Source organism: Perca fluviatilis, chromosome 19, assembly GCF_010015445.1.
Source record: "Perca fluviatilis chromosome 19, GENO_Pfluv_1.0, whole genome shotgun sequence".
In the NCBI taxonomy this organism is placed as follows: domain Eukaryota; kingdom Metazoa; phylum Chordata; class Actinopteri; order Perciformes; family Percidae; genus Perca; species Perca fluviatilis.
Window position 1 is genome coordinate 32,509,929 of NC_053130.1, and position 14,221 is coordinate 32,524,149.

A 14,221-nucleotide genomic window follows, 5' to 3' on the forward strand; every position below is an offset into this window, starting at 1 on the left:
GCTCCGAGAACAGGGGGCCATTCTCCTGGTACTCCTGCACATTAAAGCGCACATTATTAACACTTTTGATTATCACTGGTTAAAGAAGCACTAAGCCCTGGCATACATCACAAATTTGGGTCGTGAGAGACGTTAGTAGGGGTTGTAGGGAATGTGAAACGCGGTCAGTGATGGGATAAACTAGTAACGTTGTACCGAACAGCTGACTGATGGGACTGACTGTTGCATTTTGCTGCATGGCTCGCATGTTGAACTGAATCAGGCTGCCGACAGCTCGTGCCCGATTCGGCCGAAAATGAACTGTGTTTTGGGAATTATATATTTTGTTGATATGGAGAAAATCAAATATCACGATATTTTTGACCAAATACCTCGATAACGATACCGCAACGATATTGTAGTGTTGACTATTGGTGCTTTCACAAAATATTTACACAATTGAGATTTTAGATAAATAATCACCAGTAATGTGGATGTAATGACTAAGTGGGTAAAGGCAAATAATAGAACAGTTACACACAGAACAGTCTGGTAAGTTCAGAAAATGACATCACTTTACTGTAATGCAGCCCCAACCAGGAAAAGACAACACTTATGCCATATTACGATATCCAAAATCTAAGACGATATCTAGTCTCATATCACGATATTGATATATTGCCCAGCTCTATGTTTAGGGATTATATTTTGTCTTTGTGTTTTTCTGGACTAAATGTTATTAAGTCTAGTTATTGTTTTAAGGTTAGCAGCATCATTAATTTGTATGTTAATACACTGCCTAACTATAAGTTGTGTGTTTATGGTCTTTAAGCTACTTGCCTACTTGAAATCAAACGTATAAAGGCGTTGCGTTTGCTGACATTTGAGTGTGTTGACTACAAACTTTTGCCAGAATATTTCCTGGCTGGCACCCCAGCAAATAAAACTAAAATAAATCTTAGTTGCACACAAAAGCTGTCGGCGTATATTTATTTTGTCCATAGCAATCCCCACCAATCGGTCCCAAAACGTCCCAATAAGAAAGAAAAACATATTCTTTGTAAATCTTTACAATCATTCCCCGAAAGAACCAAGCAGACCATCCAAATTTTCTTCGAAACATGACGATTTCAGCATGTAGCTTGCTAGGTCAAAGTTTGTTGTTTCCCAAAGCGAGTTTGAGAGCGGGAAGGAGAGCGGAAGGTGAGGGACATCCGGTGGAACATCTGGCAGCACCGAATGTGAGGCAATTATTCTGGAAATGTACTGTTGTTGATCCAAACTATGTCTCAACTAATATGCATCAACCCACCAAACTGGTTTTGCATTCTATTCCTTTTCAGAGCTGTATCCCTGTTGTCTCTCAATACCTGGATGAAACATGGCATCCCAACAAAGGACAGTTCCATTTCAATTCAATTAAGTGAAAGGAGAATCCCTCTTCTCTCATTCCCTCGAATTTCCCCTCTACCTCGACTTTCAACTTTCAACGACTTTCCCTAATCCGTGAACACAATTCAGCTGTGATCATAACATTTGATTTAATAGATTGTATTTATAGGTGGTATTTTGTGACTGGGGCGCAATAATCATGCATATGTAAGTTAATCTAGCGCACTGGTTGTATGCCTATTCATGTGACACGAGTGTGGATAATGTTGCCTTCCATTAGGTGTTTTATTACAGTCATTTTCAAAGTGGGGTCCGGGGGGGAAACCATTGGCCAATTTGGATGACTGACACCATTTACCATGTAGGCAGACTGAAGTCTTCTACCTACTCCCAGAACGGAAAATCCCTGTAGACTGTCAGGAGTTATTCCAAAAAGTGACACAGAGACACTGGAGTGAAAATTAGCAGCTTGCCTTTGAACAAAACTTTTCATCACAAAACAGAAAAGGTAAGACATCATTTATAGTTATGGCCAGGGCAGGTGCAAAAAGAACCTAGTTCACCTGTTACTGACATTATTTCCTTCTTCTAAAACAGTGGTGAAGAACACCAGCAACCACCAACAATTTTGTATGACATATGGTTTGTGCGGATAGTATGAAGTAGAGTATTCGAGCCTCCCAGACTCAGTTGGCTGCAGTCGGTTAACAATCGGTGACCGAGGGTGGGCTATCATTTTTTTTTGTCGTTGCACAAAATCCTATCTTATCATTGGCCTGGAATGTTACCCTTCTGAGCAACGTGATATCATGATTTCGCGTAAACATACACGCCACTCCGTGTTATCTGGTACGCATTATGAGCTATCCGCGTGTATGTCTACGCTGTATACAGCAGACGGCAGTCTTCAACGTCACAGCGTAAACATACACGCCATGTGGCACTTTCTAAAGCCATGTGGCGTGTTATCGTGAGGCTACGTGTTATCCCGAAGCTACGGTTGGGTTTAGGAAATGTGACACACGGATTGGGTTTAGGAAAAGAACAACTGGTTGGGTTTAGGAAAAGAAGAACGGGGTTGGTTTTAGGAAAACTACAAACGTGGAAAGGAAACATCACACGCGGGACACAAAGTCACACGCAAGTCCTTTGTTTTACCCATCCTCCACCCCGACCAGCGGATATTCACCCTTTCATACTACTCGCTACGGCGTCCATTCACACGCAATCCCAAGGTAATGTAAGTCAATGCATGCCAAAAGGCGTTGATAAACATGCTAAAACAGAGTATGCATTTTGATAACACGCTAATAATGGCATACAAATTGGCGTGTCATACATATGCCACATACGTTCATGAGAACAGTCTGTTCTGAGAGTTGGCAGAGTTATAGTAACACAAAGATGGGAGAAAGGGAACTGCTGCATCCGTATCATTTGCACAAAAAGGTGTCGTGTAAGTCAAGGGACGACAATTTGCTAGTTTGAATTTGAATACAGTCCAAAGTAGAGCAGAATGATTAATCGTTTTCAAATCAAAATCACGATTTGAAAGAACGCAAAAAGATAATCGCCAAGAACGCGATTAATCGAATGTGAAATATTTAGTTTACAGTTTGGTGTAACATTTGTTTTTAAGCTATTGTGCGTAGTTTCTGTCGCCCCCATGAGGAATTCTAATTAATGAAAACAAAACTGTCGGCATGTCGACATGAAACAAGCCTTCCTTGATCGCGCACACAGTCTCTAGTAGCCAAGGAGGACATGGAGGATTAGAAACACATGATGAGGTATTTATCTTATCTTCACTCGAGCTTCTGCGCGGGAAAGTCACCGGAAGACAAAATCTTCTGAACATAGCCATACTGAGAAATACAGAGAGTTCTGTGCAGCTTTGTAGCAACTCATTTGGCAATGGCTTGAATGTAACGGACGTCCATTAATATCAAAAAGTTACGCACTAAAGCTTTAACATTTTTGATTCCTCTTTTTATTATTATATTTACAGTTTTTTTTCCTAAGATAAATGCTGGAATAATGTTCAATCACAGATTGTTTACAGAAATGTCAGAAACTTTATTTAACATGATCGTAGAAATTGCTATATTTAGCTAAAAAAATTAATGAAAACTACGCATCTACAAAACTACATCTGGCAGGAAAATCATAATTACATTTTTTCCGCAAATCGTTCAGCCCTAGTCCAACGCCTAAAGTAACCTGCCACTGCAGTCTCACTCGATTCACTCAGCCAGAGTTTGCCAATTCGCATGAAGGGTTCACATAGTGAAGGATTTTCCAAACCAGTTAATCAGAAGTGGATATTACAATTCAGCAAAAAGTGATGTAAAAGTGTGTAACTCATCGGTGTGCTGTAGGATACTCTACTTCCCCTAAGTTGGAGGATCCATCAACACTGATTTAAATTCCATTTTGCTATGTTTGGTCATCATTTGTTGCAATTTTCTCACATACTTTGTTACCCTGACTTCAAACTAAATTACGTGATGATTGTTGAAGTTGAAACATAAAAAAAGGGAAACATCACTTTGCTGTAAATAATTTATACATTATTGTCCGCAACCACGGTAACGGCTGATTTCTGCTTCCAGCACAGAGTACAGTAAGAGCAGTATACACTTAAATTTTCCAAACAGTATTTCCGCGCCGCTTTAAGATGTAAGACTAAATGTACTCACCAGTTTTATGACAAAGTCAGTGTCTGCTGCTACAGGTCTGTCCACATCATGGGAGGCTTCGGGACAACAGGAGACAGAAAGGAGACGTCAGACAAAACGCAGTCTACAAAGTTGTGATACATTGGGTCAAGTCTCAACTCTTTGACTAGGTCAGCACTTTGGATTTTTTTAATATATCCAAAACCAAGAAAAAAAATTAACAAAACTCTGTATTAAGCATTAATGGATTTGTAAACGTTGGGAGTTATTGCTAATTGGAAAGTTGGGCTGCACAATATGAGGAAAATATCTAATTGCGATTATTCTGACTGATACTGCGATTGCGATTTGATTCACGATATTGGAGGGAATGATCATTTTTGTCTCATTCTAATTTTCATTGAAAAATATTAAAATGATTATTTTTGTCTCATTCTCATTGAAAAATATTAAAATATTAAAATGAAAATGATTGTGATGTGATTTTTGTGAGGATTTTTTTTAAGATAATTTCTTGGGGGCTTCTCCCTTTATTCGATAGTGACAGTGGATAGACAGGAAAGGGGGGAGAGAGAGAGGGGATGACACACAGCAAAAGGTCAGATTCGAACTCAGCCTACATGGGGCGCACACTCTACTGGGTGAGCTAGAGGTTGCCCAACAAAGATTTTTGTCTTTAGTCTGTAGGATAGGATTTGTAGGCTGGAACGTCTCTGCAGCACCACACTACTTCATTCAGAACGATTTGACACATATTTTGCCTTTAACAAATATAGCGCCCCCCCTGCGATTTGGATATTGCACTAGTCCATATTGCAATTTCGATAAAATTGCGATTAATGGTGCAGCCCTATTGGAAAGGCCTGTATAGATTGTAGGGGTAGGGAGCTGTTATGAAATACATGACGAGTTGAAATTCTTGTAGCAGTCTAATCTGTTCAAACTGCTTTCACAACCAAGAGAAAAACAGATCAATCACAGTACAGACAGACAGTGTCTGCCAGAATCAATGGGCCTTATTCACCAATAGATTGTTACGTTTTCTCTTAAATTTGTCCTAGGAAAAGTCTACGCAGGGTACCCCCAGGATTCTCCAGGTTAATTTCAGACTTTTTAGATCTTTTTAATACCACCTAGGATAAAATTTTCAGGCCAACTTCACGACCGTATGATGTAAAACGAGTGTGGATTTTCAGGCCGAGAAAAGACGTATTTACCATGTAACATAACCTGAATTTAATAAAATTGTGTTTGTACTCTAATAACATAAAATGTATATAATATTTGTTGCATTTAGAGCATACAATATATCAATAGAAAAAAAAGGAATCTTAAACGTAACCCCACACAAAATATTTATTTACGACATTACGGTATTTATCTAATCCTTCGAAAGGACAAGAAAAAATGTGATACTTTGTAATTGAAATTTAACACTTTTAAAATAGTCTTACATTTAATATGCTAATAATAGCATATTAAATGTAAGACTATTTTTTAAGAGACTGCGGAAACCCTGAGTCTACGTCATAATCATGACATGTTCTAAAACCACAGAATTGTTCGTACCGGTGTTGAATGATGTGTTCCATTGTCCTTATATGTTGAAAGTAGGGCTGGGCGATATGGCTGAAAACTGTATCACGATATAAGTGTTTCATATCGGTCGATATCGATAATTATTGATTTTTTTTATGACCTATTTAAAATAAGGACCAGGAGAAAAATATATTAAATTTAAACATTTTTATTTTAAACTTAACCTTCCTCTGATTATAATCCCCTCAGTTATAAAAGCAGAAATGTCAACACAACCATGGAAATCACTCAAATAATTAAAATGTAAACATTAAAGCTGCGAGCAGCGATGGACGGGCCCTCGCGCCTCGGTGCGCGTCGGGGTTACCGGCGGACTCCGCTCCTTGCGACCGTGCATTCGCGCGGCACTCAGACGCAGCAAATCGTCACCAATGAAAAGGGAACTCCCCGCCGAGTTCAACGATACCTCACACAAGACTCTACGTCATACGGTTCATTAGCTGTGAAAAGGTGCGTGGCTAATGCATAGGGGGCGGATCAAACCATCACCAATGAAGAAGGAAGTCTCTGCTGAGTTCAATGATACCTCACAAAAGACTCTACCTTAGATGGGTCAGTATTTATTAAAAAGGGCGTGGCTTCAACATAGGGGGCGGGTCAAACCATCACCAATGAAGAAAGAAGTCTCTGCTGAGTTCAATGACACCTCACAGAAGACTCTACCTTAAACAGTTCAAATGTTATGAAAGGGGGCGTGGCCTGAGTGAGTGGGCGTGGTCATATTATAGGAGGCGGCTCATTATCACATGTAGACCACACATTCTAAGTTTCATGTAAATCGGATGATGTTTGTCATATAAGGCGCATTTCCTGTGGCCAGGGGGGGGCGCTATGACCAAAAGTCAATTTTGGCCTGTAGGTGTCCTCAGGCCTGGACCCTTGTCCATCGTGAGAAATTTCGGGCAGATACGACAACGTACACTCAAGTTACAACAACTTCTTTGGTCATCGCTAAACACTCAAAATGGCCGCCACGCCACGCCCATACCGTCTGACGAAAAGTTTTTCTTTTAACAACTTTTCATCTTTAATATCTTAAGATGGCACAGACCGAGTTTGAAGTTGATCGGATGAAATCTCTAGGAGGAGTTCGTTAAAGTACGACATGTGGAAATGGCCAAAAATCGCACTAATTTCGAACTTTGAAATCAAAATGGCGGACTTCCTGTTGGGTTTTGGGTATGGCTCTAATGAAGTTTTTTGTACATCTTGACATGTTACATATGTGTACCAAGTTTCGTGAGTCTACGTTAAACGCACTGGAGGGGCTCAATTTTCTTAACTTTGGTAGCGCTTAGCGAGCCATTTTGTGCGCCTATTCCCGAAACCCTTAAAATACGTAAATTTTCACCAGACTTGATGCGACCGCCAAATTTGGTGAGTTTTTGAATATATTAAGCCCCTCAAAAAGCCAATTCATTTGACGGGAAAATAATAGAAGAAAGAAAGAAAGAAAGAATAATTCCTTCAGTTTCAATAGGGCCTTCGCCGCTGTCGGCGCTCGGGCCCTAATAAGTCTAAAATCACAGTGAAGAAAGAATAAGTAAGAACTGCTTAATAAGGTGTAATAAAATGGTGCAAAGTGTTAAATATAAACATAGAGAAACCTGAGAAGAACTATTTTCTGCAGGTTTAGTACTAGGTTGGTAACCTGGCTTCTGGACAGTGCTCAGCACGTCTGCCTCCGTTATTTCTTTGTAGCGTTTAGTAAGGCGCTGATGCAGAGTACCTCTCCATGGCGGTCTGCTGCTTGTGCGGTGTAGCAGCTGCAGATGTTGGACGTTGCTGGCGAATACGGCTTTGCTCCAAAGTGTGAGCGCGGCTAAGGTGGTAAAACAAGTTTGCGGTAGTGTTGGTGGGGACGACGGTCAGACTTATAAAATCCCCAAAACTGCCATACTGACTTTTCCTGTTTTATCAACAATTTTCCTCCACTTTCCACTTATCGCTCCACGCCGCCGGTTCTGTTATTGTAGAATCCAACACGAGACAGCGATGTGGCGCAACCAAACATGATACTGTTACATGATTGGCTGTTAGAGTGTCACTCCCTACGTTGCTAGGTTACCAGAGAGTGAGTGCCTTTGTTCATGCAACCAAACTTGCTTTGCAACTTCTGGTTTCTTCCGAAGAAGAAAAAAACAATATATATAAAAAACAAGTTATCGAACGTTTTATCGAACGCATTTTCTATTGATATTGATTACGTGTCTATCGCAATACATATCGTTATCGTTTTATCGCCCAGCCCTAGTTGAAAGCACGTGCCAGTTTATCCTAATTAGTAGGGGTGCACGATTCAGAAAATATCACGATTCAATATCTATTTTCAGGCTCAAGATTCAATATCGATTTTCGATTCAAAAACGATTACAGTATGTAAATGTAGTTACTTTTCCCATGTGAGTCCAGTAGTCTCTCTCTCTCTCTCTCTCTCTCTCTCTCTCTCTCTCTCTCTCTCCTCACATTGTTCCCCTTCGTCTAAAATATTACAAACACTAAAGCAGAACCAGAAAACCCAAGACGTTATAAATGTGGCTGTGGAGGTGCGGGGAGAGAGAGTGTGGGGAGGAGGTGGTGGCTCAGGTGAGATGGGAGGGAGGGACTGATTGTTACAGCTGTAGCGAGTTGTCTAATCATGCTCTCCCTTTAAAAGCAGTAGCGAGCCGGAGCAAGAGGACTTTTTTATGGCCGACTGTGAGAGAAAAGACGTGGACACTGTGTGATAAGCTGGACAACGTGAATTCCTACCCTCGCGACAGAGAGCCTCGGGCCAGGTGGGAGCGAGGGAGCTCCAGATGTGTACAGAACTGTGGGACAATTCACTGCTGATACGGTCATTAAATAAAGAGCTGTGGAAAATATTCCTCTCCGAGTGTTTGTGTGTATCTGTGAACAGAGGTCTGCAGCAGCGGAGCTGCTACAGTGGAGTTGCTCCATTATTTCTGAGAAGTGTCAGAAGTGTTCACTCGGATATTCATGTGTTTACAATGGCCCAATCCCAAAGTGAGCCCTGAGGACTAAGGACTCACAGACTTAAGTGATCTCAGGTACTAAGTGAGCGAGTGTGTGAGGCCACATGGGCTCGGATAGGTATAAATGGGATTGGGACGGCGCTTCACGAGATCACGTTACCTTGGCGACGTTTAATAACAAAGATGTTGCTAACACTTGCGGCGTTTGGGTTTGCGTTGTACGTTAAGTTTGTTGCTTTTCACCCGGCGAGGGCCCCAGGAGACGGCTGCCTGAATCCAAACTCTTGTTTTACAAGCAGGACAACAGGTTGGTCCGTTCCGTGGTCGTGTCGTGCTGTTGTTTACCTTCGTAATTTCCGGATTTCCCTATCGTCTCCGCGGTAAACGTCACAACGCTTTGAACTGTGGGTAATTCCCTTTGGTGAAGTCTGCATCGATGCAGACTTACGGAAAGGGCTCGGTAAGTGTGTACTCAAACCCTCACGCCCTTTGAAATTCCACATTGGGACAACCCTAAGCCCTGACGAATTTCGCGAGAACGCGCACCAAAGTCCGTGAGTCTGTGAGTCCGGACATTGGGATTGGGCCAATGTTCAGTGTGTTTGACAAAGTGCAGTTTGAAAGCCAACCGAACCAAATGAAAAATGCAACAATGTTCAACTTCACCCCGGAATCGCACCACCAAGTGCACCGAACTGTAGGCATAAAAGCACCCATACTGTAGTGTTTATTTAATTTAAAAGACCTAATTGCCTTGTAAAATAATTAAAATATTATTCAAAAATATTATACATGATAAAAAAAATATTGTTGAAATGAAGAAAAGGCAATAACTAGGCCCTATTATTTTTGTACATACACGTCAGTACTGAAATGTGCATAGGTGGGCTCTTTAGTGTGTGTGTAGATTATTTTTATTATTAAGTTTTTATTATTTACCTTTATTTAACGAGGAAGACTCATTGAGAAAACCACTGGCCTATTACACGTTATTTCTTGTTATGACATTTCAAGTTAAGTGTTTCAAGTTAAAGTACATGGAATCTTAGAAAATCCGTTTTTTACCGTGGTATCAAAATCGGCATCGAGAATCTTGTTATTTTACTGGTACTGGCACCGTCTACTGAATTTTTGGTATCGTGACACCTAGTTCTAACATTTGGAGCAGACAGAAGGAAAAGATCTTGGGAACGAAGATTGTATGTCTCGATACTATTTATACTGATATAAGTCAGAAGGTAGGATGGAAGTAGACCTAAAATAGCCTTGTATATGAAAATATGCCAGTGTTGAAGTCTCTGTGTTGATAGAGAAGGCCATCCAACACGTTCATACAGTTCACAATGGTGAGTGAGGGCTTTAAAACCAGTGATGAACCTCAGAGATCCATGGTACACAGTGTCCAGTGCATGTTAACTTTGAGACGAAGCATGCATGTATAAATTCTGTTCTTACCTAAGAACAAATCCCAAATAAGAAAACATTGGTGGATGTCAGACTCTGCGTGAAAACTGCGTAAGTGGGTTTTAGGAAGACACTTCTTCTTAAGAACAGATGTGAATGAGGCCCAACGTGTGTATCAAACAGAGAAAGAGAGGGAGGTGTTCTACTAGTCTGCATGCATGCACATGCTTATGACAGAGTGATTGTACATGGTGTGTGCGTGCGCGCGTGTGTGTAGGTGTGTCATCAGACGCAGTGTTCTCATTACCAAGATAGATCAGTCCACATCCACCTTGACCAATGATTCTCCCCAGCCTCCATTTCTTCTTCTCGCTGTCGGTCAGTATGAAGCCCTCTGGGAGAGGTTTGGGTAACGCCCTCTTCTTTGGCGGTGCCATGACAACTGATTCAGAAGTTTCAGAAAGTATGTGTAAGAAAATATGAGCTTTATTATATAGTAAAGAGCAAACATGTTATACAGTAAAGAAATATGCAAAATTGATTAACATTATATGTTCTTATAAGGCTGTGATCCCAAAACCACACCAACAAAATTGTAGGCTTCTGAGACAAACAGTTAAAAACAATATGCTATTATTCAAAACAAATTTATAAAGTAATAATAAAAAAAGGGGTTGTTTTAAAAGCCACACTAGGCTGCTTAATTTTATATCCTGAACTGCAGGCCTAATATTGTTTATTGCATTAGGCTATTTTTATTTGGCCTGCGTGCTATTTTCAGAACTAAACTATCATGTGAAAAAAAATTGATTGATTGATACAGTACTATAGACATAAAACATACATGAAACTTTGACATCAATGTCAATATTGCTGTGATATTGTAGGGTTGACTATTGGTTATTTCACAAAATATTAACACAATGACAGTTTTGATAAATAATCACCACTAATGTGGATACAATGACTAGCTAAGTGGGTGAAGGCAAATAATAAAACAGCTAGGAAGTCTGGGAAGTTCAGAAAATGACATCACTTTAATTTAATGCAGCCTGTAAATCCAGGAAAGGACAAATATCGTATCACGATATTACAATATCCACACTTTTCGACTATATCTAGCCAGCCTCCTATATCGATTTCGATATTGCCCAGACCTAGCTACATAAAACATGATATATCTATAGCCAACTAATGGAATGCCTCTTGTCTAATCACATCGGAACTAACCGTTGTATAATATTAACGTTTCTTTAATATAGTTACACGAAAGACAAGAATGACAACATAATAATAGCTGGACAATCTAGCTAGCCAAGACTGTTGAACAAACTGCAGTTAACGATGACACGCGGCAGTTTTGGATTCAAATAACTCTGGGGGGTACCGTTACCGTTAGAAGACAACGTTAGGTCAACTACCGTTAGAGTAACGTTACATTCTATTTCTATGGTTAGCACCCAACTAGCTAATTAACAGCTTTAGCTAGCTAGTTGAATAGTAAGAAGCAGACTTGACGCTATGCTAATGTGCACCGACCTCCGGAGGGAATCCAAGCCGTACGTACGTCGTCAGTTGAGCCTTGTGAGTAGACATATATATCGATACCCTGTCGTTATAAATACGTTATAACGAATGTCTTCCTGAAATGTCTAGCTTGCCTTCTTCCATTAACTTCGTCGATGGCCCGGTGCGAAACAGAAACTAAATCTGCTCACTTCCTAAAAGTTGTCCCTCCCGCTAACCTGCACAGCCAATGGCATGCAAGAAAAAGTTTCTCAACAACCCAATAGCCAATAGGAAAGCAGTAGAGGCGGGAATATGTAGTATTATGCATTTAGGCATACATACGTGTAATTTTATGGTAATGTATACCTGAGGAATTAAATGCTGCTAAGCATATATTATTAAATATTTCAAATAATTTGGTTTGTAAATTTACTATTTCGAATGTCTTAGAGATTTTTGGAAGGTGGAACATTGTTATTATACAGATTGGATTATCTATTTAACATTAAACACAACTTATTAAACACTCTATTTAAACACTTTACTATTTTTATTTAAAAATGAACTTCATCAACATGGTATAAAGACCAGGAACAAAAGGATGGGATCCATGTAATGGTTTTGAAATTCATAAATTATAAAAAAAATTTTAAAAAAGTTTCAATTGTGTGAGCCCAAGAGAATCACAAAATACATTTAAAGAGATAGGAAAAAAAATATTTCTGTTACACAAAATCATGTTATTTTCTCTGACTTGTTGCACTCTTTTTGCATTCTTCTTGTACAATGTTGTCACATACAATCATTTAAATTAAACAAAGAAGAAAAATCCCCCTCAGGTTGGACATTTCAGGCCCGTGTCCAACTGTCACAGGTTTCAAAATAATTTAAGGAGTCAAAAGCTAAACAAAAAAGTTGAAAACAAATGTCGTATTGTATAGGAAAGCTATAGCTCGCGGCAAGAGTATCAAACCTGCTGTTTGCTGATTAAATATTACTTTCATTATGTCACTTTAGAATAGATACTAGTGACGTTACTTCCTTCTTGCAGGGTATTTAATCTGTAGGAATTTGTGACATCCTCTAAACAGAAAAATGTGTCACAGGGTCGTGTTAAGTGATGGTATTGGCTTCTGCTCTGTAGCTAAGAGCATAAAGGCTGCTCTGAAAAGACACGATGATGATTTAACCTGTTACAATGAACCTATCTTAAAATAAATATATCCATAAACCTTTCAAAGAAATCTCACATAACCCCATTTGTATATCAACTAAGCTGCAGAGACTGCTTTTATTAATCAGTGTAATTTTATTCTCTCAATAAAATACATTTACTGGTTTCAGCTAGGTTGTGTCCTTCACTTTCAATATGAAGTTTGTCCCTGCATAAAAGTGTATTCATTCATTTAATTAGTCAGTAATATTCAAAACAAATGTTTAATTTAAATGCCTCATTATTGATTACATTTCCCTGTCACTGATGTTCTCATACAATAAATCCATCGGTCTAGGTTGTAATATCTTAAAATGGTCTAAATGCAATTTCAGAGGACTAAAGCATGATTTATGCTTCTGCGTTAAATCTAAGGCGTGGCTTTGTTCACACATCGCACGGCTGGGGCTTGGTAGCGTTCCATTTCCCCCTAGTCATTTCCTGGTTCTCCTTCTCCATAAACAACGTGAAATCAAGGAGAGGGTTAACTTTTCCTGCTACAGATGTCCCACCGTGGTCAGAAAGAACAGGGGAGACACTTTGTTTCTCTCACTATGACTCTAGAGTTGGTACTCACTCTGAAGCTAATCATGTCACGCTCTCACTCACTCTACCATACACTCCCCACACATACACATACACACACACACACACACACACACGCCGGCCCTGTTATTTTCTTAAAGAGATCGAAGCACACACCAACGCACAAGTATAAACTTCAGGCCAATTACGTAGGCAACGGCGAAAGCTCTGCGTGGAGCCTCCACAGGACTATAAATCACACTGCGAGATCTCCAACTATAGGGAAGTCCAGGGATGTATGCATGCATGCATTGAAGAAAACGCAAAAACATCGAAAAATTGTCGGAAAGAAACTCAAAAAAGAGACAAAAATGTGAAAAACGCGACTAATGTTGAAAAAAACAACAAAAACCAAAAAAGTTAAAAATGGCGTGGAAATTTTTTTCAAAAATAACTTCGAAAAAGGCGACAAATATTAAAAAAAGCAAAAAAAATGTCAGAAAAAGCGGCAAAAACATTGAAACTGCGACAACAACTTTCAAAAAAGCAACAAAAACCTTAAAAAGGAACAAAAACTTGGGTGGGTTGTAACCCTCCCATCCCCCCCGTACATTACACCTATGGGTTTAACCATGTATCCAGTTAATTTAAATAACTTGTGTTACTGTATTGTGTGAACAGTTAACTTAATTTGATGTGGCGTTTTCTTTTGCGCGGTGCAAAAGTTCAACCCAAAACAAGTTCGAGACTATTTTTCAGAGCCACCGTCGCCGCGTCCGTAGCTTAGCGCTGCCCTAGACGATTGTGATTGGTTTAAAGTAATGCAAACAACCCCAAGAGTTTTTTTTTCTCCTATCCTAGAATGTATTTGTGATGTAACCAGATCTTACTCCACAGCGCTGTGGAGATAAATCTGGCAATGCCAGACTATGGAGGACTTAACATTC

At 39.7% G+C, this 14,221-nt stretch overlaps 1 protein-coding gene across 2 annotated transcripts in view; it reads right to left on the reverse strand.

Annotated features, from left to right (window-relative positions):
• The window catches only part of vrk2 (VRK serine/threonine kinase 2), a 38,900-nt gene extending 27,132 nt beyond the window's left edge, over nt 1-11,768 (reverse strand). Inside the window, exons 1-4 of one of the 2 annotated variants that reach the window (XM_039783864.1) lie at nt 11,567-11,768; nt 10,335-10,469; nt 4,071-4,126; nt 1-34 (exon numbers count right to left, since the gene is read on the reverse strand). The exon at nt 1-34 is cut by the window's left edge and continues 36 nt beyond it. In XM_039783864.1, the coding sequence (XP_039639798.1) occupies nt 1-34; nt 4,071-4,126; nt 10,335-10,464 (220 nt within the window). In that variant the 5' untranslated portion in view covers nt 10,465-10,469; nt 11,567-11,768. The remainder of the gene's footprint in view (nt 35-4,070; nt 4,127-10,334; nt 10,470-11,566) is intronic. The other variant, XM_039783865.1, reaches the window with a different exon arrangement.
• Between the last annotated feature and the right edge of the window lie 2,453 nt (nt 11,769-14,221).